This window comes from Agelaius tricolor, unplaced genomic scaffold, assembly GCF_023055355.1.
Source record: "Agelaius tricolor isolate 1412-34295 unplaced genomic scaffold, bAgeTri1.0.p SCAF_3, whole genome shotgun sequence".
Classification (NCBI taxonomy): Eukaryota; Metazoa; Chordata; class Aves; order Passeriformes; family Icteridae; genus Agelaius; species Agelaius tricolor.
In genome coordinates this window covers 17754688-17779600 of record NW_027269263.1, presented here as the reverse complement: position 1 = coordinate 17779600, position 24913 = coordinate 17754688, and the positions used below count along the sequence as shown (strand labels likewise).

Below are 24913 nucleotides of genomic sequence, written 5' to 3'. Positions count from 1 at the left end.
CAGGGCTGCTGATTCTCAGCCTGGTGCCTCACCCCAGCCAGCCTGACCTACAGGCTCCTGCAAGGCACTGACCTGGTGGTGCTTTTGTGGAGTCAGGCGAGCAGCACGGGTGTCTTTGCCCTTGAGTGGGCAAGGGGATACTATGTCATAGCTCTGCATTATTTTGATCGATTTTTTTTTTCCCCAAGCATACCTAGGAAGATGCAGTGAATGTAGTGACAAAATCAATATGGTATTGGAGGTTGCATTTTTTCAGGGTAAAGTTTTTAAGGATATGCTGCCAGGGAAACATTTTATCAGCCAAAATTCCATCTTAGCACGCTGAGCGAGGGGCACTTCTTGTACCTCAGAGTGTTCTGTGGTGCTATATATTCTGTGGGACAGTGAGGAATTTCATTAAGTAAATGGCAAAAAAATACTATTTAACAGAGAAGGAGGTCTGACAGGAACCTCATGAAGTTCAACAAAAAGTGCAAAATTTTGCATATGGGAACTAACCCATGTACCATGACATGCTGAGGGTTGCCCTGCTGGAAAGCAGCTTAGTAGAAAAGAATCTGCTGGAAAGCAGCTTAGTAGAAAAGAATCTGGAGGACACCAGGTCAAACAGGAGCCAGGAATTTGCCCTTGCAGCAAGGACAGATACAACATTGACACCAGGTCAAGGGACGTGACCCTTTTCCCTTCAGCACTGCTGAGGCCACAGAAGGAGGGCTGGGTCCAGGCTGAGTTCTGGGCACCTCAGCACAAGAGAGACATGAAAATAATGGAGAATCCAGCCAAGGGCTACTAAGATGATGAAGGGATTGAACCACCTCACATGCAAGGGAAGGTGAGAAAGCTGGGACTGTTCATCCAGAGAAGAGAAGGCTTGCAGGGGGATCTTATCATTGTACATAAATACTTGGAGGGAGGGTGTGAAAAGGACAGAGCCAAGCTCTTGTCAGAATGCCCAGAGACAGAACAACGGGCAGTGGGCACAAACTGAGATACAGGAGGAGCCCTCTGAACATCAGGAAACATTATTTTACTGTGAGGGTAACCAAGCACTGGCTCAGGGTGCCCAGTGAGATTGTGGAGTCCCTATCCTTGGACATAGTCAAAAGCCATCTGAACATGGCCGCTGGCTCTGGGTGGCCGTGCTTGTCAGGGGGAAGTTGGACCAAATGACTCCCAGAGGTACCTTCAAAGCTTGTTCTGTGATTTTGTGATGCTGTATTGAGTACAACCTATTCATCAGGAAAAGTCAGGATAGAATTTTTTTCTGGTAGGGAAGTAATCAGAAGTCTTTAATGGGGGAAATGCTTTTAGAAGGGAAACTTCTATTTATAGAAAGGAAATGCAGTCTTAAGTTTGTGCAGTTGCTAGCTAAAAGTTTTGAGAGTTTTTTTTAATGGTACTATTATATATCACCTTCCAATCCAAGAAGCATGTAGCAAATCAGGCTATTAGGCTTTCTGTCAACCTCTAGTGCTTCAGAGAAGCTGGTAAACTATAAGAGAAACATTACATACAGTCCTACAGTCCCATATAGCCTTAATTTATCTTTCCTCTGGCTACTGTTTTGATGCTTCACTTTGTGTACATGTAAACATGTATTAAGGTAAGACAGCAAATACATAATTTCTTTTCTTGTGCTTCATCTCACTGCTCTGTTTATCATGATTTTAGTGATGTGGAAAAGAGAAGGGTGAGTGCAGCAAAGTCATATTTGCAAAGTGTCTTGGTATGCAAGACCTTTAAGAGCATGAGGTTTAAATATATTATATATATAAAAAAATATATATAATATAATATATATAATATATTATATATATTAAATATATGTTATATATATATATATATATATATGTTATATATATATGAGATATATATATATGTTATATATTTATTTATATATAAAAATATATATATTCAATATAATGAAATGGACTTTTACCAAATATGAAAGTGTATCCTAATTTGATCTAATTCACAGATGAAAAATCCACCAAAATTTATTAACCAACAATAATACCACCAGTAGCTCCAAAATTTGGTGCAACTCACTGCAGGATGAAAATATATATGGGAGCAGTATTGGTATAGAATTCCCCTGGGTTTATATTCTTCAGTAGGCACTTGCCATCATCTACTGTATGGTGCCAGCTACTAGTATTGTGTCAGAAGCTCCAAAGTTTTTTGTCCTTCTGTGTTGGTCACTATCATTCTGTTCATGCTGGTACTGTTTTCCAGACTTGTTTCATGCTAAGTGTGTAAGTCCAAGCCTCCATCCCTTTCAAAGAGGCTGAGGTGACCTGTCCTTGTACAGATACTTCACTTACATCTGTGGAGCAGTCAGTATTCACCGGGGAAGCCTGGGCAAGTTGCCCCATCATCTCTTTGTGGGAAAAAAAGAACATATTAAAAAAGTCATGCAGTTCCATAAAGAAGTACAGTGTAAGAGTCAAAGTCTGGCTTGATGTATTTGTGATGACTTGGTACAAGAGTTGTGCTTGGTGATCGTAATGTGTGAGCAATTAGACTCAAGTGTTTTAAAAAATGAAAATAGCTAAATGCTTGGGAACGTAGCCACTATACAATTTATTCACAGAGAATGAGCCACCATTCTCCCCTCTCTCAGTCAAGGAAACATTTTAAGCTCTATGTATGAGACTTCTCTGTTAAAAATGACACTACTTTAATGAGCATTTATACATTGGTAGCAGCTGTGAGAAAGCTGAGTCAGGCTGTGCACAGCAATTGTGATTTGGTCAGCTTTTCCCAGAGATTCAGCACAATTAGGGAAGAGAACTTGCTGGTGAGGTATACCTGAACATAGAGACTGTTGCTCCCATCTCTCTGGCATTTATCAGGTGATCAGTTACGTGCTGCATGCAGACTCATGGGCTTGTGATTTTTATATTCAAATAATTTAGATATTTTAGTTTGTTTTCAGTTTTCAATTACGAAAATAATAAAGATGATTCTGATGAAGGACCTTTAGTGAGTAGACTATTTCACTTAAAAGAATCAGTGTAAGTACCAGCTAAATGCTTTTCTTTGTTCTTCTCTCATGAACAAAAACGCAGATCTTGAGAGCTAGAGATCCAAAGTGTGGTGTTTCTGCTGAACTAGGAATTACATAAATGGCAAAGTATGTCACACTGTTTTGTTTCACTCTCTTTTACTAACTCTATTTTTTAATGTTGCTGATGTATCTTCTAGGAATATTTGTTCTCTGAAGCCAGCTCTGATCTAGCTTGTTAGCATATGATTCACAAACATGCCATATATGGGCCATTTTAACTGTGCTAGGCAAACAAAATTGTATTAAAACTTACAGAAAGTATTTAGACAATATTTAGAAAAATTTTTTTTTTTGACCAGAAGCCACACTCTTCTTCTCAGAAGGCAGAGTCCCTTCCCCCTGCTCCCTGCAAGGTTTTGACATGATACAGAATAACCTCCAGGTTGTGGCCAAAACCAAGATAAGGACTTGCTCCAACACCGTGCCTGTGCCCGTGTATTTCCTCACGCAATGTGGTGAGCCAGAGAATGAGCCTTCACAGCTCTTTTGTAGCGCAAGGAGTTTTCCTTACCGTGAATTTGGAACTGCTACATTATTCTTGAATAGCAAAGCCATGAAGAAATTATGCTGGGGGCTAATTAGGATCTCCGTTTGCATCTTAGTCAACTCTGTATCACAGGAGAGGAAACTGGGGATAAATTGGACTGATTGGGAGTCCAGGCTTCAACATGTCCTCAAATCCAACACATGCTGGCCAGCTGTGATGGACCATTTGGAACAGGGGCTGCCCCTTTCATTTTTAAAAGTGGTGCCTTCAGACATCAGGATTCAGGATGGCAAGCTTTTGCCTTCTGTGTGCCAGATCAGAAGGAACTGCCAGACATGGGTTTCTTCTCTGTGGTGATACATGGAGAGAGCAATCCTTTGCTCTCAGGATTCCCAATTTCTAACACCAGATACATGGTGTTAGAAATTGGGAATCCTGAGAGAAAAGAAAATAACTGCACTTTGAAGGTGATTTGCTTTTTCAGCCACCCTTTACCTTCCCTGCTTGTGTCAGGCTATTCATGCAACATATGAACCCCTACCTTATTAAACTTATTTGCATAAGCACAGTGGGTGTTTTTCTGGAGAAATATTTCAGCTAATAAAATGAAGGACATGCCATCCAAAATTAATAACATAGCAATGGGTAAAAGCAAGCTCAAGTCTGTAAATGTCTAACACTTTTAACATGTCAGGTATGACTGGTCTAGCACAAGGATATCAAGTGGCAGATTCAGAACAGTATGGTTTGCAGAAGCAAAGTAGATACTGTTTTGTATAAATTAAATACAACATGATATGATGGTCCATTCCAAAAGCCACAATGTGGGAAAGCACGGACCACAAATAAGTAGAGTTGTGAGGGTGTGAATTTGAAATTATCACTATTACACACAGAAGGTATTTCTGGGGAGCATTGAGTTTTCAATAAACCAACCAAAACTTCATGCTTCAGTTTGCACTTTCTGGTTTTATTCTATGAGAATCTGCTTTTCCTGCCTTTCCCCTGAAATTCTTGTCTTTCTCCTTAAAGGTTTGTTCTACTTCCCTCTGTCTTTTAAATGAACTTGGTAGTGGGAGAGAGCTCTGCCCTGGTACAGGAATCCTGAGAATACAGAGAAAAGTTGTGTGCCATTTAAAAGGGAATAGAGGAGGTCAGCTTACATCATCAGAGGCCTTGTTACTTTATATTCAAAAAGAAATGTGCTCTAAGCACCTATTATTAGCCTTTCTTCAACCATGCTTCCAACTTCGAAATGTAGGAACTCACTCTCTTACAGAAGGTTTTCTCTAAGGATTTTGGGGGAATTTTTTTTTTTTTTTTTGTGCAAATGTTATTTCATAGAATAAAATTTACAATGGCAGTGAATAGATATAAGATAGTTAAGTAACAGAATAAATCTCCTCAGTTTTATGAATACACTGAGTTTCTGCCTACTTTCTCCAAAGCGTAACATGCCAGGACAAATCCTGCAATCTGTTTCACTCAAGATTTTGTAGACAAAATACTAATTTAAGTTATTGAGAGCACTACTCCAGGGAAGACATAAAATCTGGGAATTGTAGTGCATGCCTCTTAAAACAAACAAGGAGTTTCAGACAGGGAAATAGGAACTTCTCAAAAACTTCTAATATCCCACTTTAAGCAGAAACTTTTGAAATTTGAGGACTTGAGTCTCACAGAAAGAAAACTAAACACAGCTCATGGAATATCCCAATGTCAAGAGTACAATGCATTATGGAACTTAGCGTCCCAACTTTTATTTTACAAGCTGTACAATTTTTTTTTTTAGCTCTTACTGAAGAAATGAAAATGTTTGAGTTTGTCACATTCAGTACATAAAACCAAAAAGTGTGGTTGACAATTTTCTGTAAATTTCTCTACTTTTGAGCATGTCTGTGGGACCTCAGTAGTTTTAAGTTAAAGATGTAAGGCTTAAGGAAAATTCGCATTTGTAAGAAACAATTTTTTTGCAGTTTTCTGGCCCATTATTTCAAATAATTGGCCTTTTGAAATTCTGACCACCAAATCTATAAAAAATATAAGGAAAATATCATGCTTGTTATTTCTGCATCAGAGAAAATTTTGAGATGACAACTTCTTTTTTGGTTGAAATTAAAGTAATGTATGATACACCTGAAGTTTTAGACTAAAAATGTATTTCAGTTTTATAAGGACACATGGATGTCTCCAAATGAATTCTGCCAGACCAGAAAGGCTCAACTAATTTTAGTTATATTGTGTGAAGGGGTTGCCTGAAAGAGCTTTTTTTCCCCAAGCTTTCAGAAACTAGTATATTTCAGCACTTCTGAAGTCAATTTAAATGCAGGCTTTTAGATGACTTTCCACCTCAGAGATCTTCCACTATGACAAGAAACTAATTTCAGGAAAATTTTCTCTTTCTAATAAAGATTATTTTTTCTTCCTCTTTCCGACTTCCCATTTCCTGTCAAGTCTGAAGTGTCTTGGATCCCCAACAAACACTACTCTGGGATTTACGGGCTGATGAAGTTGGTTCTGACTAAGACTCTACCTTCCAATCTTGAGCGAGTCATTGTCCTCGACACAGACATTACATTTGCCACTGACATTGCTGAACTATGGGCCGTCTTTCACAAGTTCAAAGGTATTTTAATGATTTTTTTACTGTCCTTATTTGAGGGGTGGGGGGAGAATGATGAGGCAAGCAATACAGTGTGGGTGAAAGGGCTAGCTGAGATTTTGTTAAATGTTTTCACTCTTTCAGTTTTTGGTGTTTGAATGTAATTGTTCTCTTTGTGATCTCTTTTCTCAATGATGTTCTGTATAGATTAATTGACAACACTGATTGTCTATGTAGTTTGGTTTATTGGTCTGATTATTTGGGGCAGGTGAGAGCCTGACAGTACAGTAGATGATAAAGAATTATGAGCGTGCTGTAGTTATGTACTGTTCAATACCTTTTGGAAGAACTTGGGCTTTATTATTTTTTTTAATAATAAAACTTAATTATTACTTTCAATTTAACTGTTCCATGTAGCCACTGAAAATGAATGAAGTTGGGATCATTCTTGAACCAGGGAGGAAGAAGAAGGGAACAGAATAACACATGTGAATAGAAATATGTTGCTGTTTGGTCCTCTTAATAAGTTGATAAAGGGGTCTGGATTCTAAGCACCTAAAATAGCTTTCCCTACCTATTCCCATTTCCCACAGCTCCTTGAAAATGTATTTCAGAGTCAGTCTGAGAAAGGACACTTTTAGAGTAACTCTATAAGGAGATGATTACAAAAAAGTTCCCCTACTACCCTGTCACAAAGCAGAGCACTTTCTGGCTAGCACACCACTAAAACCATTTAATTCTCCCAGGTTCCAGTGTTGCCAGCTGTTCAGAGTCAGAGACATACCCTATTGTTCTCCTCTTGTCCTCAGCATATGTATTGCAGTGCTGGTAAGTGCAGAGACAATCCAGCATCCTGCTTGAAAGGTTTACAACCCTGTAAAAGTGTAGCCTTGATGTGTTTCATCATCTCTCTCAAAATCATCTCAAGCTAAGTCAGCCTAAGCAAATGGGAGTATTTATTGAGAGAAGCCAAAATACAGCACTGCATTAGGAGGGAGCCAGGAAAGAGCACGTTTACTGTACTTATCCCCTGCTGAAATCCACGAGGCCTGCTTTTCTCAGTACCCAGCTCCGGGACAGGACCTGTTATTTTCAGCTCTATGTCAAGGACTGGGTTCTAGTGCTTACTTCTTCATGCATTTGTTTCCATTCCCTTCTGTGGATACACTGATGTCTTTTCAGCAAGCCAGAAGCAGTCACCTTTTTGCTTAATTTAATTATTCGCAAGCTTCTTTTATTAAGGAATATACAATTTTTCCTCCATGTATTGTTCAGACCTCTTCACCAAGCCTTTTCCTCCACTGAACCTTGAGTTTCATGTAAACAAACAAATACCCTGACAACCTTAAGTAATATAAATGTATGCATAGGAAGTAAAGCTGGGCTATTGTACTGTCTCACTGTGTGCAGCTGTCCCATTAATAGCCATATTTGACTGACTACAGTGAATAGCATGTCATAGCAGGAAAAGAAATGTGGATAAACAGAACTTGGGGATAGAGGGCTGCAGGGTCAAAGAGAGCAAAATCTGAGTTGAGACAATGAGCGATATTGCCTCCTTGCTTATAATTTCTATCATAACTTTAATGAAGATCCCTTGCTTTTATTACAGGGGGGATAAAACCAAGCATAAAGACTGCTTGTAAAAAGAGGATTATGGAGCAGAGGTAGATGTAAGATTGAAAGAAAATACAGGCAGAAAATATGGAAATATGGAGAAGAATAATTAATGGATGTAAAATGTGTGTGCAAATCAGTTTTCATCGAGCTAGGCAAGAATGTTTGTCTGATCAGAGCTGTGAAAAACTCTAACTTACACATGGAGACAGAATCCCTGCATTGCTGCCCTCTTAACATACATAGCACAACTCCCAAATAAATGATTTTGTAAGTTGTCCCGTGTTCTTTTCAATTCCGGCTGATCACCTGCTTCTCCACAGTTTTTTAATCTTGGCAATAAATTGGTCAATGTCTACATCTGCTCATCTCCCAGGCAGTTGTGCACAAACAACGAGTAGATGAGACAATGCCGTAGCTCCAGGTGTTGAGCTGGGATGGGAGAAGACTTTGGATCCTAAATGCTGCAGAGGAGAGAGGAAGTGTCCAAGCACAGGCTTGTTCTCCAGCCCTTGTCATAGGCTGCAGTTCCATTAGCAAAGGGGACCTCGATGATGGTGACATCAGAGTTGAGTGTTTAGGGTAAGAATCAGAGGGAGAGCCAACAAAGCAAATACCATGGTGAGAGTCTGTTGTAGGCCACTCACCTGGGATGAGGAGGCAGAAGAAATATTCTGTAAGCAGCTGGGAAGTCTCACAGTTGCTAGCCCTTGTTCTTGTGGTGAGCTTGAGCTTACCAGAGAGGTAAGTTGAACTTACTTAGCAGAGGTCTGCTGGAAATACAACACAGGGGAGAGGAAACAGTCCAGGAAGTTCCTGGAGTGTGTGGAAGATTATTTTCTGACCCAGGTGGTGAGGGAGCCAGCCAGGGGCAGTGCCTGGCTGAATCTGTCAGCAGATCTTGCTAACCAGAGAGGTCCCAGTGTGCTGGAGATGAATAAATGCAATGTCCATTTGCAGAAGGGGCCGGAAGGAGAATCTGGGGAATTAAAGGCCTATTGGCCTGACCTTGGGGCCAGGGAAGATCATGGAACAGGTCACCTTGAGTGCTGTCCTGCAGCATGTGCCAAATAACCAGGGGATCGAGCCCTGTCAGCATGGGTTTGTGAAAGACAGGTCCTGCTTGACGCACCTGAACTCCTTCTGTGACAAAGGTGGCTCTCCTTAGTGGATGAGGGAAAGGCTGTGGGTGTTGTCTACCTAAACTTTAATAAAGCCTTTGAAACGGTTTCGCACAGTATTCTCACAGAAACTGGCTTCCCATGGCTTAGACGTGTTTTCTGGATAAAAACCTGGCTGGATGGCTGGGCCCAGAGAGTGGTGGTGAATGGAGCTGAACACATTTGTCAGCCAGTCACTGGTGGTGTCTCCCAGAGCTCAGTGTTGGGGCCAGTTTGATTTAATATCTTTGTCAATGATCTGGGTGAGGTGATCGGGTGCACACTTAGTCAACACCAAGTTGAGTGGGAGTGTTGATCTGTTGGAGGGCAGGAAAGCTCTGGACAGGAAGGATCTGGACAGGCTGAATCTATGGGCTAAGGCCAGTTCTGTGAGTTCCAACAAGGCAATGTGCCAGGTCCTGCACTTGGGTCTCAACAGCCCTATGCAGCACTACAGGTTTGGGGCTGAATGGCTGGAAAGCTGACCAGTGGGAAAGGATCTTTGGGTGCTTGTCAGCAGCAGTTGAGCATGAGCCAGTGTGGGCCAAGGTGGCCAAAGAAGGCCAATGGCATCCTGGCCTGTATCAGGAATAGCATGGCCAGCAGGACCAGGGCAGGGATTGTTCCTCTCTTCTCAGCACTGGTGAGGCCACACCTCAAGTCCCATGTTCATTTCTGAGCCCTTCACTGCAAGAATGACATCGAGATGCTGGAGCATGTCCAGAGAAGGGCAGCAGAAAATTTCTTAACAGAAAGGGTTGACAAGCATTGGAACAGATTGCCCAGGAAGTTGTCACCATCCCTGGCTGCATTTCAAAGCTGTGTAGATGTGGCATGTAGGGACAAGGTTTAGTGGAATGGACTTGGTAGATCCTACCTTTGATGGTAGGATCTAAAGGTCTTTTTCAACCTAAATGATTGTATTGTTCTATCATTCAATGGAAATGGAAGGAAGGGCAAGTAATTCGGAGAGATATGATACTCTTTTACTGCTTTGTAAATGTTTGGCTTAATTCTGTGGTGATTCTCAATTTTTCTGAAGTGTCTTTCTATTTCTTCTGCCTGCATTACAAAAGATTGTCTCATGTCATGAGCCCCAAATATTCCTCCAAAGGATATTTTACTAAACTAATGTTTTAATCTCTTCCTTGTTTCTCTCACAGAAGTCCCTGGTAAGTTCGTGAAGATTTATTGGGGGCAATCTAGAATGTTTGTTGAAATATTACATAAACAGAAGTACAATAAAACTCCTATGAAGGGAAATGCTAGTCTCCAAAGGAACCTCTCATGACACCCAACCTCAGTTAGGAGGGCAGCTTTAGACCCACTGGGTCTCCTTCTAGAGATGCTTCAACAACCAGTTGCTGGCTAGAAGGCACCATTATAAACCTGCCTACACCAGGATGCTTTTTGTGCAAATTAAAGAATTTTTCACATCAGTGCAGGAAAGGCAAGAACTTCTGTCTCCAGGTTGCTGCAACATAACTGATGAGGCAGTCCAGAATAGCCTTTTCCAAATTGCAGCCACACACAGAGGGAAGGTACTAGAGTCTGTGATTCTTTCTGTGCCTGGGAAGACTTTTCTTCCCAGCAAAAACAGTGATAAAGGGAAACCAGTAGCTCAGATTCCTTTTTTTTCGGACACCATGCTTGGAAGAATCTCATATTCAGGACTGTCTTGTAATCTAACCAGGTCTGATTTGCTGTGTAGAAGGGCCTACAGTATGTTTTAAACAGCACCTGCAATACCCAAAGTCCTTGTTCTGCAAAGGTTCTTATTCCAGTTATCTTAAGAGTTGCTGAAAAGATCAGACCCTTACATAGTAATTTAATATTTTAGGTGGTAAAGGTACTACTCCATTCACTCTGTAGCTGGAAAAAAGGCAGTAGGATTTCTTTGTAAATTATTGCTCTTCTGCCCTTTCCTGATAAGCACTTTGCATATGCCCTTAGAATAAGTGATCCAGCTGTTCTGTAGCAGAGTACAGAAATTTAAAAATCTCTTCTTTGAAATGGCAACCTTAGGCTTTGGGAGAAATTCACACCTCTCTTTGGTAGCCTGAAACAGTGTCTCAAGCAATGTAACATTTAACAGTTTCTCTTAGGAGCCAGTTGGGGATTGTGTAATTATTAATAGTTTTATATGCAAACTTCAATGTCTATGCATAAATATGTCTTTGGGAACCCATAACTTTCAAGAGGCATATTCAGCTTTTCAGCTGGGGTTTGAGCATTTCTGCTTTAGCCTCATTCTCCAGTGCTCTATAGATAGGTAGAATATTTTCCTTTAGGACTGAGATATACCTCCAAAATATTGACTTCAAAGGTTTGAGTCTGCAGCCAGTCTGGTGAAGATAACCTGTCATGCATGTTTTCTGTGACTTAGTTGACACTGATTATGTCTCCTATTCATCTTTCACTAGATTTTGACAGTTCTAAACTTGAGAAAGTAGCTAGCCTAAGGGCAAAAGTGTGGGACTGTGGATCATAGTGTATTCTTGGATGAAGTGCTGCAGAGTGTTTCAGACAACAAGGATTAGTAACCAATATGTTTTTATTGCAGAAACTGTGGAAACTCTTCTGAGAAAACAAGGAGTCCAAAGCTATGTTCTGTGCCATCAATCTTAAAGTTCTTTTAAAGGCCACACCTGCTAATTGTTTCATTATTCTTACTCACCCAAACTTCTGGTCCTGCAGTGTGGATCCTTTTTTTCCAAGGTTTTGATTTTTAATTTTACTGGGTGTTAAATATGGATTCTCAGGATTGAATTTATTTGCGACCTGACAACAACAGTCATCATAATTATATGTCTTAGAAGTTGCAGTTTCAGTCTGGATCACAGTCTCTGTGTGCTGGGTGCCTCTTCGTCTAAGTAGCAAGAGACTCTCTTCCTGCTTTACATTGTCCGGTGACAATTCCTGTGTCTTGTTCCTTTAGGATATTGCTTTGCATGAGTCACAGCTGGGACTCACAAATGAGACCTGAATAATCCCTGTAGAGATCAGTGTTGAGGAGCTCTGTGTTAAATTGAATGCTACATCAAAGGGCGTTATGATATTTCTAAGTACATGTCAAAACTCAGAGGTTTTATTGAACAGTGATGTCTTACTACTACTGCATGTTAGCCTCACAATCCAGCTAGCTGATACAATGAATATTTTAAGTGCTTTTAAACAACAGAGACTGGGTAATAGCCAACTACTGCATTTCAAATAACTCTACTCATAATCACCCAGAGAACATAAGCTACCATTGGTGTTCATCTGTGCAAGTAAGTCTTCCCTGGAAAGCTGACATTCTATTAACCAAGCACACAAGAAGGAGAAATGGCACAATTGACAGGAATAGTGAGATTCACATGTTCATACTTTGCATGAGTAAAAACATGCTATAGAAGCTGTTTGCTTTGTGGCAGGAGCTCAGATAATGATAAAAATCCATACTGACATCATAAATACCAGAAAAGGTCAGCAGCGATTTTGGTGCAGGATCAGGTGCCCAGAGCTGAAGGGGGACTGGCACACAGTCAATCCCAAACTTGAAATTTGCAAACAGTCAGCATGTGGGTGCTTTGGCATATTGCTCTGCAGAAAGCCTGAGGTAACAGTCTAGGTTCATATTATTTTTGCAGCTTCTTCAGGAAAAAGCACAAACAAACAAACAAACAAGAGAAAAAAAGAAAAATCATAACCCTCACAAATTTAAGCATCTTGTGTAGGGATTTTAGTAATTATCTCCTACAAGAAGTATTATACATAAGGTTGCAATGTCAAGTGCATGCAGAACTTTTCATTTGTATGTGAATTTAGCATGCCAGAAAGTGAGATGCTGATGGCACTGGTGAGAGGCAGGCAGAGTCAGCAGGTGCTGTATAAATTTCCCTGAATTTGGCTCTATCAGTGATGCCCTGTTTTAATAAACTATACCTGTCATAGCCCTTGACTCTCCTGCAATGATTGTGCTTTTTATAGGTGTGCTGTTCTTGTGATGATGTAAAATACTTGGTTGTTGCCAAGATTAAAATTTAAAATTCATTGACACCTATGGCTCAAGGCAGGATTTGAGCCACAGAATTGATTCTGGGTAGGTTCTGTACTTAAGTCTGTCAGTTTACACTGAGTAAATCATTAAAGCTTCCAGATGATTTTGAGACAGGACCTCTGCAGGCTGACACAGTGCTCACGTTAAATCCTGCAGAGATCTTTCTGTTTCTTCTGGTCAGTAAAACAGGCTTTCTTTTCTTACTAATCAAGAGGAAGACATTAGCAGCATGCACCTTAGTGTGTATAAAATCCATGGTATGAGTCAGTCTTTTTGTGAAGGAAACAGGATCATATTGTAGCAGAGTGCATTAATAAAATTGTCAGGCAGCTATTAAAATAGCTTAAAATTATCTGAATTTTTATAAGCGTCTAAAAAGGCCGAATGGCACTTGTCTCTGCTCATAAAAGAAACATCTGTTAGCTTCTGAAAGATTTGTGTAAGTATTTATTGGTTAGACTACAGTGCATAGCTCATCCTAGGGTTATTAGACAAATGAAATACAGTTTCTCTTTGAAAAGGTCCCTGTGGAGGCTCTATCTGCTTAAGAATTTCCATTCTTGATTCTTATATTGTGGTGCATTCTTCTTTTTTGCTACAGAATCTTTGAAGCTTCATTGATAGAGAATTCTGTAAGTTAGCTATAGCTGATAGAAATATTGAGGGGTGTTGTGCTCCAGTGTCTCTCAATGCTGTCATCATCAGTGTGTGAAACTAGGAGAATACTGATTTGTTTTGCTAAAAAGAGAAAGAAAGTAAGGGGTTAGGATATTTGGGGGAAAAAGACAAGTTTCTAACTGTGATTGGGGGTTAATTTTGGTGACTGTAATTAGGAGAGGATCAAACAAAGAGGTGGTACTTGCTGATTCTGTGGGTCTGGGGAGGAACACTTCTCTCTCTCCACACTTGTCAAATAAGCTGAGTGGATGGAAGTTCTTTTTTTTTTCTTTTTTTTTCCCCCTAATTGCAGTTTGCTTTGCTGTGATATTCCTTTATTGGGAAGCCAGTATGTGAGAAGGTTGACCTCAGTAAATGAGCTCCAAGGGAGAGAGTTTATTATATGGATCAGCATGTGCACATTCTAGTTTATGGATTTTAATGTGACAAGGGACATAATCAGAAAATTCTGATTATGAATTGCTGCCAAAATAGAATGGCTGCAGTTTCTGAAACATCTGTAGTTCTATTTTAGCTGAATGGTTCTTTGTCTGTTTCTGCCATCAGGCAGAAATGTTTGGAGGTGAAAGGCCAACCGTGCATAGAAGTAGGGTATAACTCATGGTGGGGTAAATTGTAAAATAAAATAAAAGATTTGAGTTCTTTATTTTTCCATTCTGATTTCCAAGGGATACCCTTTGGTCATGTTTTCAAGCTTTTTCCCATGGAAGATAGAGATGTTTTAATTATAAATGAAAACTGGTATTTTCTGTTCTCTTTTGATACCACAACTGAAGATTTTAGAATAAAAACTCTCTACATGCTACAAGATTTGTAATAAAATTTTGTTTGTAACACTGTAATTTTGAGGACATTTTTCTACCTTCTCAGCCTCAGTTTAGTGCTTTTTCTACATTATTGTTCTCCAGTCTTTGTTAACCTGCCACTCATTCTACAGCTGTCTTTTTGGCTTAGATGCTGTGATGTATCAAACACCCAAACTAAACATTGTATGACTCACACAGTGTTAAAGCAAAAAAAACAGTTTCTCTTCTGAGCTCTTTCTTCAGGATTTAAAGAGACTTTATTAATCTCCAGTACTCCAGCTGTGGAGAATGGACCTAGAGCTTTTTTGAACTGCCTTCCAAATATTTATTAAGAGAAATCAGGGCAGAGCATGGCATCAAAGGAGCAAAGTGCATATCCCCATCTCCCTTGACTAGCAAAAGCTGTGCCTCCTCAGAAGCTAGAAAATCCAGCTCCCACAGGGTGCAGACTTGCAGAAGGAGCATTTTTGCTTTGCATGTTCGTTATCGGCAGAGGAAAATGTATTTCTGGGAATGAGATGCCAGTAGGCTATGCTAAAAGGAAAATATATGAGAACAAGGGGTGGGAAGAAACCAAGGAGGAAAATAATAACTCCCCCATCCAAACTAAAAAGGAGACATCAATCAGGAGTTGCTGTCCACCACTAAATGTTTTAGGCTGATTGCTTTCTCCTTTAGTCTGTTCACATTTTTCTGCTTCCTTTCAAGTGCATTCAGTACCCCTGCCCTGTCAATTTACAACTTATATAATTATATTTTGTTTAGAGTGCTATTAAAAAAACCCCAGACATTAATGTTTGCCTGTTTTGTTGGGTGGAGCACACAAATTAAGCCCATATACTAATCCCTCTGCATTCCCTGGGTGACAGTAAAGCAGAGCAAGTGCATGAGCCGGCAGTGAATATGGAGGGAGTAGCAGCCTGTCCAGGAGTTATTAATGTCTAATGATAAGTAACTTCTGCATGTGGGAAAAAGCCAGGTGGAAGAGACACATGGGTCATTCACCTAACAAATGAAGTTTACTCTAAAATTTGAGAGTTGTATTAAAAGGACTAAAGAAAGAATGATATTTAATAGCTAGATTTCCCTGCCTAAGGCCCTCATTCTAATCACGTGCAATCTATCAAGCACATACACTTTTCACTGCTCTCTGTGACATGCATTGTAATAACTTGATACTCTATTTTCTCCCTCTCCAAACCAGGCACATTCTCTGAACCTACCTTGTTCTGCATTAGCAATCCATATTTTTAAGGACCTCAGGCCCCATTTCCAATTACAAAGCTCTCATTCAAGATTTCACCTTTTTTGTTTTATGCTGCAAATGATGCCTGTAATATTGTCCTTGGCAGCACATGGATTTGCATAGAGTAAAGTGGTGTAGAGAATATCTGTCTCTCAGGTTCAAGCTGTAAGGTAGCACATATTGCCCAGAGGTCAATGGCATGATTATCCCATCAGCAGGGTGAGTGCATGGTATTGCTCTCTGCACAGCCAGGGAAGAGGAAAATGTGTGTACAAAATTAAACCAATTTATTACATAACTGCACTAAGACTGTGTACAAATGTACCATGAGCAAAACCTGGGAACAGCTACATGAACTAGAAGTCAGACATGTAAATGAAATCAATAATCAGTCCAATTTAGTGGGAAAAGTAGAACCTCCACATGCTTCTTTTTTCCAATTAATTTAGAGAATCAGGGATGTTTGAACCCCTTATTTTAATCCTAGCAATCTAAAAGGAAAAAAATTAACTTGGTCTGTAATGGGCCACTTCAATCTGCATCTCTCAAGGGTCTTTATTTTACTTGAATTTGAAACTGGCTCCATTCCATGTTCTTTGCAGTAATCTCTAGCTGCGTTTAGCATGGGCCAAGCAGTTCGATTAAACAGAGGAACATTACTCCCTCTGACTCCTCAAGGTAAATATTTTTTTTCCTTTGAGATACTGCTAACAACAAAAAGAATTTTGTCCTAGTCCTTCTAGATGCATACCAAAAGGTGATTGATAAACATACAGTACGACTTGGGGACAAAATTTTTTTTTGTCCCCACAGCTTTTCTGTATTCATATTTTATTTCCTACATTTAGTCACAGTGAAATTCATAGTCCTGAAAAGAATTTGGACCTTTAGTGCAAAATCCATAGTTGCAGTAAATTTTGCCCAAGTTCATGTCAGTAAAAGAGATGCACATTAGACATTTTCTGGTGAAAAGCCAGGCCAGTTCCTTTTTCCTTTGCAATAACAAATAATACTAATACTAATGCCTAAATACTTAAAAGAGTCTCAAAATCTAAGCTGATGGTATTCCTGCTTTGGTGTAACACAAACCCTGTGTCAGCTGCTTCTGGTATGTGTGGTTCTGGGATTCATTCTGGAGCTGGGACTGAACATGTCAGCAGAACAGATTCTTGAAAACCATTAACTGCTGGCACAACCAAGTGAAATCCTGAAGCTACTTATGTCTGTGTTTGGGGATGCAGTGGTTTTTTCCTCTCTGCCTAAGGACTGGCAGAGCTGTCAAGTAAGTACTGTTCTGACATACCAAGGGAGTTTGTGTGGTGGGAACAGAGGTGGAGGTGGATAGCAAAGGAGGTGATACAGCGTTCAGTGTTGATGTTGACAAATGTGTCAGAGCATAAACCATCTGAGGATCTAGCACATGCTTACTGCTTCTGCCCTGCTGAGATGTGTGACTTGAAGCAGGTCTTGAAGCCCTACAGCAAAGTGAGCCATCATACTTTTTCTCTTTCAAAATTGTCCTTGGCTGACTCAATGCCACCACTCTTCTGTCATCAGCACTAAATGTCTGCCAGTTTATGTTCACAGCAACTTACTGAAATGCACATCGCCTCTGAAAGTGGCACAGGGTTTCCTGAATTTCATTCATTGTCTTCCTGCACATGTTCTGCTTAATAGACAGTAATGCTTTTTCTTTTTATGTGCTTCAGGATACCATTATTGCAGGTGCAAAGTGACTTCTCTAGGGCTTTGCCAACCTGCTGCAGAGTCATACTGGCACCAATGTTTGACAGTACTTGGAGGTTCACGCTCATTCCCATACTACTAAGAAATGATGATATGAATGTTGTCGCACTGGTGTTCTAAAATCCTGAAAGAGTGCATCTCATCTGATAAGAACTGCCTTTATCAAACGTTGGAGTGAACAGGATGCTGCTGACTTGCTATCAGTAAAGAAGTCTAGTTCCTGTATTCCCTGCTTTATGTAAACATTCCTGCTTTGAACTTACAGCTTATTTTTTTTACTAACTAAATAAAGATATGAATAGTTGGAAGAGCAATCTTTAAATATGTTCTCCTTTCAACTCTAACCCCCTGTTATGGGTCACAAGTAGTAAGTTGGGTGACCTCAGACAGGTCTGATGTGCACAAGGACTGAAGTGGTAAGCAGGGCAGCAAAGGGATGCTCTTCTGGGGTATCAGTTTTGAGGCACCTCAGCAGATTTAGAAGAGGATGTTCACACACAGACAATTCTACTGTTGTGTTCATTTAATTCTTTCAAATGTAGTAATGGGAAGTGGATAAAACTTGATAGATAAAGGAGAAAGCAACGTGGAAATTGAATAGAGCGAGGATACTGAGCAGGAAGAAGGAATAGGAAAAGGGAGAGGAGGCAACATATCCCAAGTTAGTCGAGATGGTATATCTTGAAACCTACGATTATTTAAGAACACCATATATCACAGTAAATTTCTGTGAAGCTATATAGAGGCAAGCACACATATCTAGAATTTTTCTGCATTTTCTTGGCAGTGACATCTGGCTATAAAAAAAACCACTTGCCAAGGAGATAATGAAGTACATAGTAACATTAAGGAGTTAACACAGCATTTAATTCAATGTAATTTTGGCCTGTCCCTTCTACCATCCCCTCTTAGCTGCAGTCAGCAATCAGTCTACTGTCACTGCCACTACCTTTTTATTTGTGTTGTCTATGGTGCCAGAGGTTTGTTTATGTACAAGCACTTCTAGTCATAGTTTTATTTAAAAGAGTGGTAAGATTCTCCACACACCCATTGCTGTGAAGCCAAGAGGTTTTCTTTATCTTCCTAAAGTGTTTTGATCACTGTAACATTCAATCTAGGTTTTGTGGGGGGAAGGACAACTGAGAATTATTTATAAAATTGAGAAGAGTAGTGATGAAGCTCTGTTTCTGGGCTTTTTTTTTGCTTTGGTTTTATGCTATTGCTTTTAAAGGTTTAGTTGCCATAACAACTCAAAGCCGTCCTGTATTACCATAGAAACATGCTGTTGTGGGTGACAGTTTTTATGAGAATCTTTTTTTTTCCTTCACGTAATGTATTTAACGCTGGCCTTTTGCAGGTATATCACAATACACTACAGCAGTTTCAGAAAGTGTCAGAATGACATAATAGGCAACAAAAATGAAGCATATGCTTAAACCCAGGAAGAAAGTCTGGTGTCATGGTTGACTGAGAACAGAAAAAGAGTAAAAACAAATTCCTGTTGCTTAACTTGGAGGTCAGAAGTATTAAGCTTAAAGCAGGGCTGGCTAATCAGTCTACATGAGTAAATACTCAAAAAACCCCTAACAAAACAGGAGTTAGGGCTTTGATTGTGTACCAGGGAATTAGTGTAAAAACAACTTGCCATGATAATTGTCAATGTGAAATTATGGGGTTTCTTTAAAGTTCTCTGCATGGGGCTGCTCCGTGAGACTGTTGGGAGGCTGAAGTGAGAATTGCAGAATGAGGCAGCCTCTCACAAAGCTGAGAGGGGTTCCTGCTGAGAGCTGGCTCCAGCTGCATACTGATAGCCTGCAAGCCTCAGGTGCTGGCTGGGACCTGGCAAGTCCCTAAATTGTTTGTGATCTCTCTGTATTGAGGACTTTTGCCTCTTCCTTTGTGATACCTTTAATGGCTGTGCTCTTCAGAGCCTCTTGGTTTTGAAAGGAATGGAGCTTTTCCTTCGTCTAATCTGCATTTCCATCTACTCATTGTGTAACTGTCCAGAGCAGTGGACCACTGGAGCATATCAGCTCTCCTAAGGTCTGATAGATTATTGGGCATCTTTGCTATCAAACTTCAAATTGAAGTTACGGACCCATTGCAGACCATGTACTCTGCCCCAGTAAACAGAGTGCACAGTACAGGTTCATAGTCTTATGACAAGCCACACAACTTCTTTGGAAAGAGAATAGAGAAGCATAGTCAGACAGCTGTGGAGATTGTTATTGATCACTATTTTTATGGGGAGGTACAGGTCTATCAGTTTCCTGTAATCAGTTGCATCAATGATGAAAAAAATTTCATTCCTAATATGCATGTTTTAAAGAACAGAAAAGTTTCCAGCTGGGATGTTGCAAGAATTCCCCTTGCCAAGGTCAAGGAGATAGCAGGAATTGCTTTACAGTTATGCTTTATGGTTTCTGACCCCTCTGTAAGCCTAGACAAGTCTGCTATTACTTCCTCTCATTTGACCCTCAATTCTCCAGTCCTGCTTTCTGAATGCCTCCCCCTAACATGTTCAGAGAAGTGATACCCTAGAATGGTTCTCACCCTTAAATTTTCATTGTATTGGAAAGCCCCTCCATGATCTTGAAGTTTCCAGATCAGATGTCTTCCATCTAATCTAAATAGGATTTACTGGACATTATTTCCTTCTAGTTCTTCTTCAACTCCTTTTTCCAGTCAAAAATGTTCAAATTTAATAATCAATGCTTAAATGTTGTAAATATTTACTTCTCCTTTTTCTTTATCTCCTCATAACATTGATGTTGATTTCTCCTTCATGAAAAAAATGTAGCCAGACTTCAGAGGGACTTCTGTACCACCTTGAAATTGGTACCTGTTTCAGTTAAATTACTGAATACTTACCACCATGCAATATGATTTCTACTCTTTTTTTTTCCCTCACTTGCTTGAGATTGCTGTCTGAGATAAACTCAGGTAAAGAAGCAAGATTGCAGTGTCAGGAATCATGTTAGGGGGGGAATCTAGATCTGGATCTGGAATATGTACCTGTTCAGAGGGAGAATTTGGGGAGATTTCCTTTTAAAGTGAAGCAAAGGTAAGGAGGGGCTGGAGGTTGCAGTAGGCTCTTTGCAAACCCTGTAATGAAGCAGATGTTGGCCTAACCCACTGTATTCCCCTGGGAGTGTCAGGATATTGGCAATAAAGAACATAGAATCAGTACCACCTGCCCTAGCCAGTACAGTTGGTACTGGGTAAGCATGGGCAGCAAAAATGACACTTAAATATCAGTGTGCTTCAGTAACAAGAGTTCTTCATGTGCTTCAGAGCTGTTTTGTCATTGGGAGTGTGACACCAGTGTTTGAGCTGCCTTGTTTTTCACCTTTCTTATGGTTTACAACCTGTTTCATGTCTTCCCATCACCATGTGTTTTTAACAGAGCTCTGAGGTCCATCTGCAGTTTCTTGCTCGAACACACTCTCTGAAATTGCGAGGCACACTTCACCAGAGAGCCAGTTCTGTACTTTCCCCAAAAGGTAGAAAACCTTGCCCCAAGGTTACCCAAAAGGTAGAAAATTATGAAGTGCAGACTTACTGATGAAGGTCACTGTTTAGTGATACAATAAATAAAAGACTAGAGATGGAAATGTCATAGCTGCCTAGCACTAAGTGGTATCTGATATAAAGTCGCTGATTCTTTTTTTTTTTTCTAAAATACTAATGGATTAACTATTGTGAGAAACCTTACCATGGATCAGACACCATCTGTCTTTCTGTAGTAAGCCTAAAGTCAGCCCAAGCTCCAAATCATGGGTTCTGGCTAATGCAATAGAAATGTCATCTGTGCCCACATTTGACTGTATATGAGGTTTGCTCTGCTGGGTGATTCAGTCATGAACAGAACCTGGGTACTAATGAGCATGGAGCCATGGCTGGACTGAGGCTTGGACTAACTTGGTTGGAATATATTGTCCTAAAGTACCTTGCTATGTAGCTCTGGCTTTCATGCTGAAGGCAGATGGGAATGCAAATTTCTTGTGATGAAGTTTGGAAGGCAGATTCTAAAGTAGAAGAAATTTGATTTTCATTATCCCAAGCTGTGATTAGTCTTAATTTATCCCTTGGTAGAATAGGAAGATGTTTAATAATTTCTCTAACAATATGTAAGGTTTCAGGTTGTCAAAATTAAGAACTAAAGATTAGTTTAGTAATCTCTGGAAAGTGTGTTGAGACCTGGAGAGCACCTTTCATTATTTTTGTCCCCTTGTGACCAATGCTTGACAAAGCAGTGATAAACTCTGAAGGAAGTTGCAACTAGAGTAGAAAGCAGAGATAGGAGAGCTGTCATTTAAGGCTGAGGGCTTTTCAGGGGAGAAAAAAATAAAAATCATGCTTACATGTCCACCTCTGCAAAAATGCACTGGGGATATGCTTCTTTAGATGTCCAAAATAGCTGATACTTTTTGTTCCTCTCTCCAGAGACTGCCTCTGTCTGGCCTAGCTGTCAGGCAAAACATGAGCTTGTTCCAAGGAGCTTTGTAGCTCTAATGTCTTGTTCATAGTCCATTGTGAAAGGGCAAAGAGGAGGCAAACTCCTTCAGATGAGTCAGGATAAAGAAATGTCACAAGTGTTTTATTAGCCTGAAAGCTTGAAGCACCCTTACCAATTCCAATGCTCATTTCTGGCCCTGCAAGTGGGATTAGTATCTCTTAGCAGTGTATTGAAATCAACTGAATCCAGAAACTGCCATGAGTGAAATTGTAAAAAATTAGTACTAATGATACTTGAGGAGGAAGACAGGTGTAGTTGCATCACAGTTTTCCCTTATAGGCTTAGAATATATACAAACTGAAACAAGTTACTTAATTATATGTTACAGTTGTATTTCTAGTGCTGTTGCTGAGGAGGTATATTGAGATCGCATGGTGTTGTAACTATTTTGCCTCAGATCTCACAGAAATTTAACAGTAACTGTGTAGAATTGATGTATTAAAAACACCATTTTTTCCTTCAGGGGTTCTTGCAAGAATGTGGTGCATTTTTCACTTAAAAAAACAGTGTTACTAATGGAGATCTCAAGGGAGACATTCATGAGATTAGGCCAAGATCCTTGTCTCATTTGCCATAGACTGAATCTAGAGCAATTTCATTTCTTTCATTTAGGCTGTCCTTGGATTTATATTGGGGAAAATTAGATGAGAATCCAACTTTTAATTAGAAAACAGTGCATGTGTGGGATGTAGAGTGGGGTTTCTTTTGAAGACAAGAGACTTCAGAGACCAGCAGAGGTCTCCTAGAAGTATTCGTACCATCTATGCTCAACAGATAAATTTTTCCTGAAAAAAAAAAATGCGTGAAATTATGTTAAAAATCAAGAAAAAATGAAGGAACCATAATTTTGGAAACTGTGAAATGTGGATAAATTTGGTGATTGTGCAAGAGAAGTTGTGATAGCTTTCATTTAGCTTGGAATAGCTTGGAATTTGTGTACTTACATCTGATCTGTAGTTTAAGGATGTCCTGTGTTTATTCCACACACTATAGACCATGTTAGAGTGGCACAGTCCTGTTCCTGAAATGCCATTGCTCTGTCAGTGGCAGGTTAATAATTGCTCACTTTCAAGCTGATGTGATTTCATGTGAAGAATCACAAGGCGATTTAGCAATGGAGTGCAGGAGAAACACCTGAATTTGTCTGAGTGTACAGCTCTGTCACAAGGGCATTTTAGAAATCTGGTGCTATACAGATGTGGCGTGGCTGTCTGCTGTCAGCAAGGACCAACACTTTTTCTTTCCACAAGTTACAAGTTCAGGCAAGACTGAGCACTAGAGGCAGGAGGGTCTAACTTGAGCAGGGGCTGAGTGCCAGGCAGCCTCACAAGTGAAACAAGAACCAAGGATTTCCTGTCTTTCAGTTCCTTGTGAAAAGCACAGCAGATTGTAGCTCTCTATTGTCTAATATACTGCTTTCCACCTGTTTTCACCTCATTGAGTATTTCTCTCTGGGTTTCTATTCCTCAGGCTTATTAACTTGTAACTTTTGCATGATGATTTTTTTTCTAATTTCCCCATCTGCACTGTTGTCCCTGTGTAACAGGTCTCCTGGTCTGGTGGTGTCTGCAATAGCTCTCGATGTAATTGCATTTACACTGGTAATCAAGGTGCTTTTTACCCTACTTTCAGTTTTGTTAACATTTAATTGGTCAGCCTCAGCTGTAAAGAGTAGAGGCATTTCAACAGCCCAGTGTATCACAGGTCAGGTTTTGTGGACCTGGCCAGAGGTCAGAATGAGGAGCATGTATGGCATCAGCACACACCTTTTGTAGCTGTGAAATAACTACAGGATTCTGTTTTTATTTAATATGCCGTTCTTCCCTTCCCTCTCCTTTTATTTTTGGGTTTAATCCTCTCTTTAAAATTTTCCAAAGTCATGGGTTATTATTTTCATAGCCAGTTCAGCCATTCCATTATGAATGCTTCTCCTTTTATGCTGAGTGTCAGTGGAAAGGATGTATCTGACCCATCTCCACTGCTCACTAAGTCAGCTGCCTTTGAAGTACATGTAATAAACTTTCTCTGGTGGTAAAAAGAAAAGCCTCATTAGTTCCAGCCCGTATTTGGGACGCACCTCTAATGCACACTTGTTCTGCTTCATTCTTTTTAGTGTTTAATTATTGATACACCTTACATGATTCATGCAGTTCAATACTGGCAAGATACTTTCCTGCATTTTCCCACCCCCTTTAACATTTTCACTTCCTTACTCAAAAGCTGGGTCACATTTACCTGAGGGTATGTGAAATATCTGTCAAAAGCAAAAGAAACCATGTGCAGTAGGTTGTGATGGCTGAACAGGGCAGTATATCCCTCCTAGCAGATTCTCAGGCAGAGAAAGGTGACAGAACTCCAAAGAGAGGCAGCTGCTTGCAAGGAGGTATTGTGTCCATGGAACACTGGCAGGTCTCCTGAAGAGGTCATGGTGCAGCAAAACCCAAATAAAGACAAGATGTCCAGGACATGGTAACTCTGAAGCTCACTCCCACGTGTTTAAATGTTTAAAAACATGCTAAAGTATTTAGCATAGCTTGGACTCCTTTGTTTACCAGTCTCATTTAATCTGTGCTATGTATGCAGGTAACAGCAGGGAAGCTCCTTGAAAGTCCGGAATAATTGTCTTCATAGCAGTATATATGGTGTTGGGGTTTAGATTTTAGTAACAAAACAGTGCTGGTGGCACACTCATGTTCTGCCTTTTGCTGAGCTGTGGTTGCACAGCGTCAAGGCCTTCCCTGGTTCCCACTCTGCCCCCACAGTGCCTGCTTTGGTGGGCACTCAATAGGCTGGGACAGGACACAACCAGGCAGGTGACTCTCACCAACAAAAGAGTTATTATTCCATGGCATTCAGCATCATGCTCTTCTAAAAGGGAAGAGAGGCGGCTTTTGGGGACTAGACATCTTTTGATTAGGTTCTGGCTGGGCATCAGTTACC

At 40.1% G+C, this 24913-nt stretch overlaps 1 protein-coding gene across 2 annotated transcripts in view; it reads left to right on the top strand.

Moving 5' to 3' along the window:
• LARGE1 (LARGE xylosyl- and glucuronyltransferase 1) overlaps positions 1-24913 on the top strand; it is a 271398-nt gene that overhangs the window by 160809 nt on the left and 85676 nt on the right. For both annotated transcript variants that reach the window (XM_071422738.1, XM_071422739.1), the window contains one exon: positions 6012-6183. In XM_071422738.1, coding sequence (XP_071278839.1) covers positions 6012-6183 — 172 coding nt within the window. The remainder of the gene's footprint in view (positions 1-6011; positions 6184-24913) is intronic.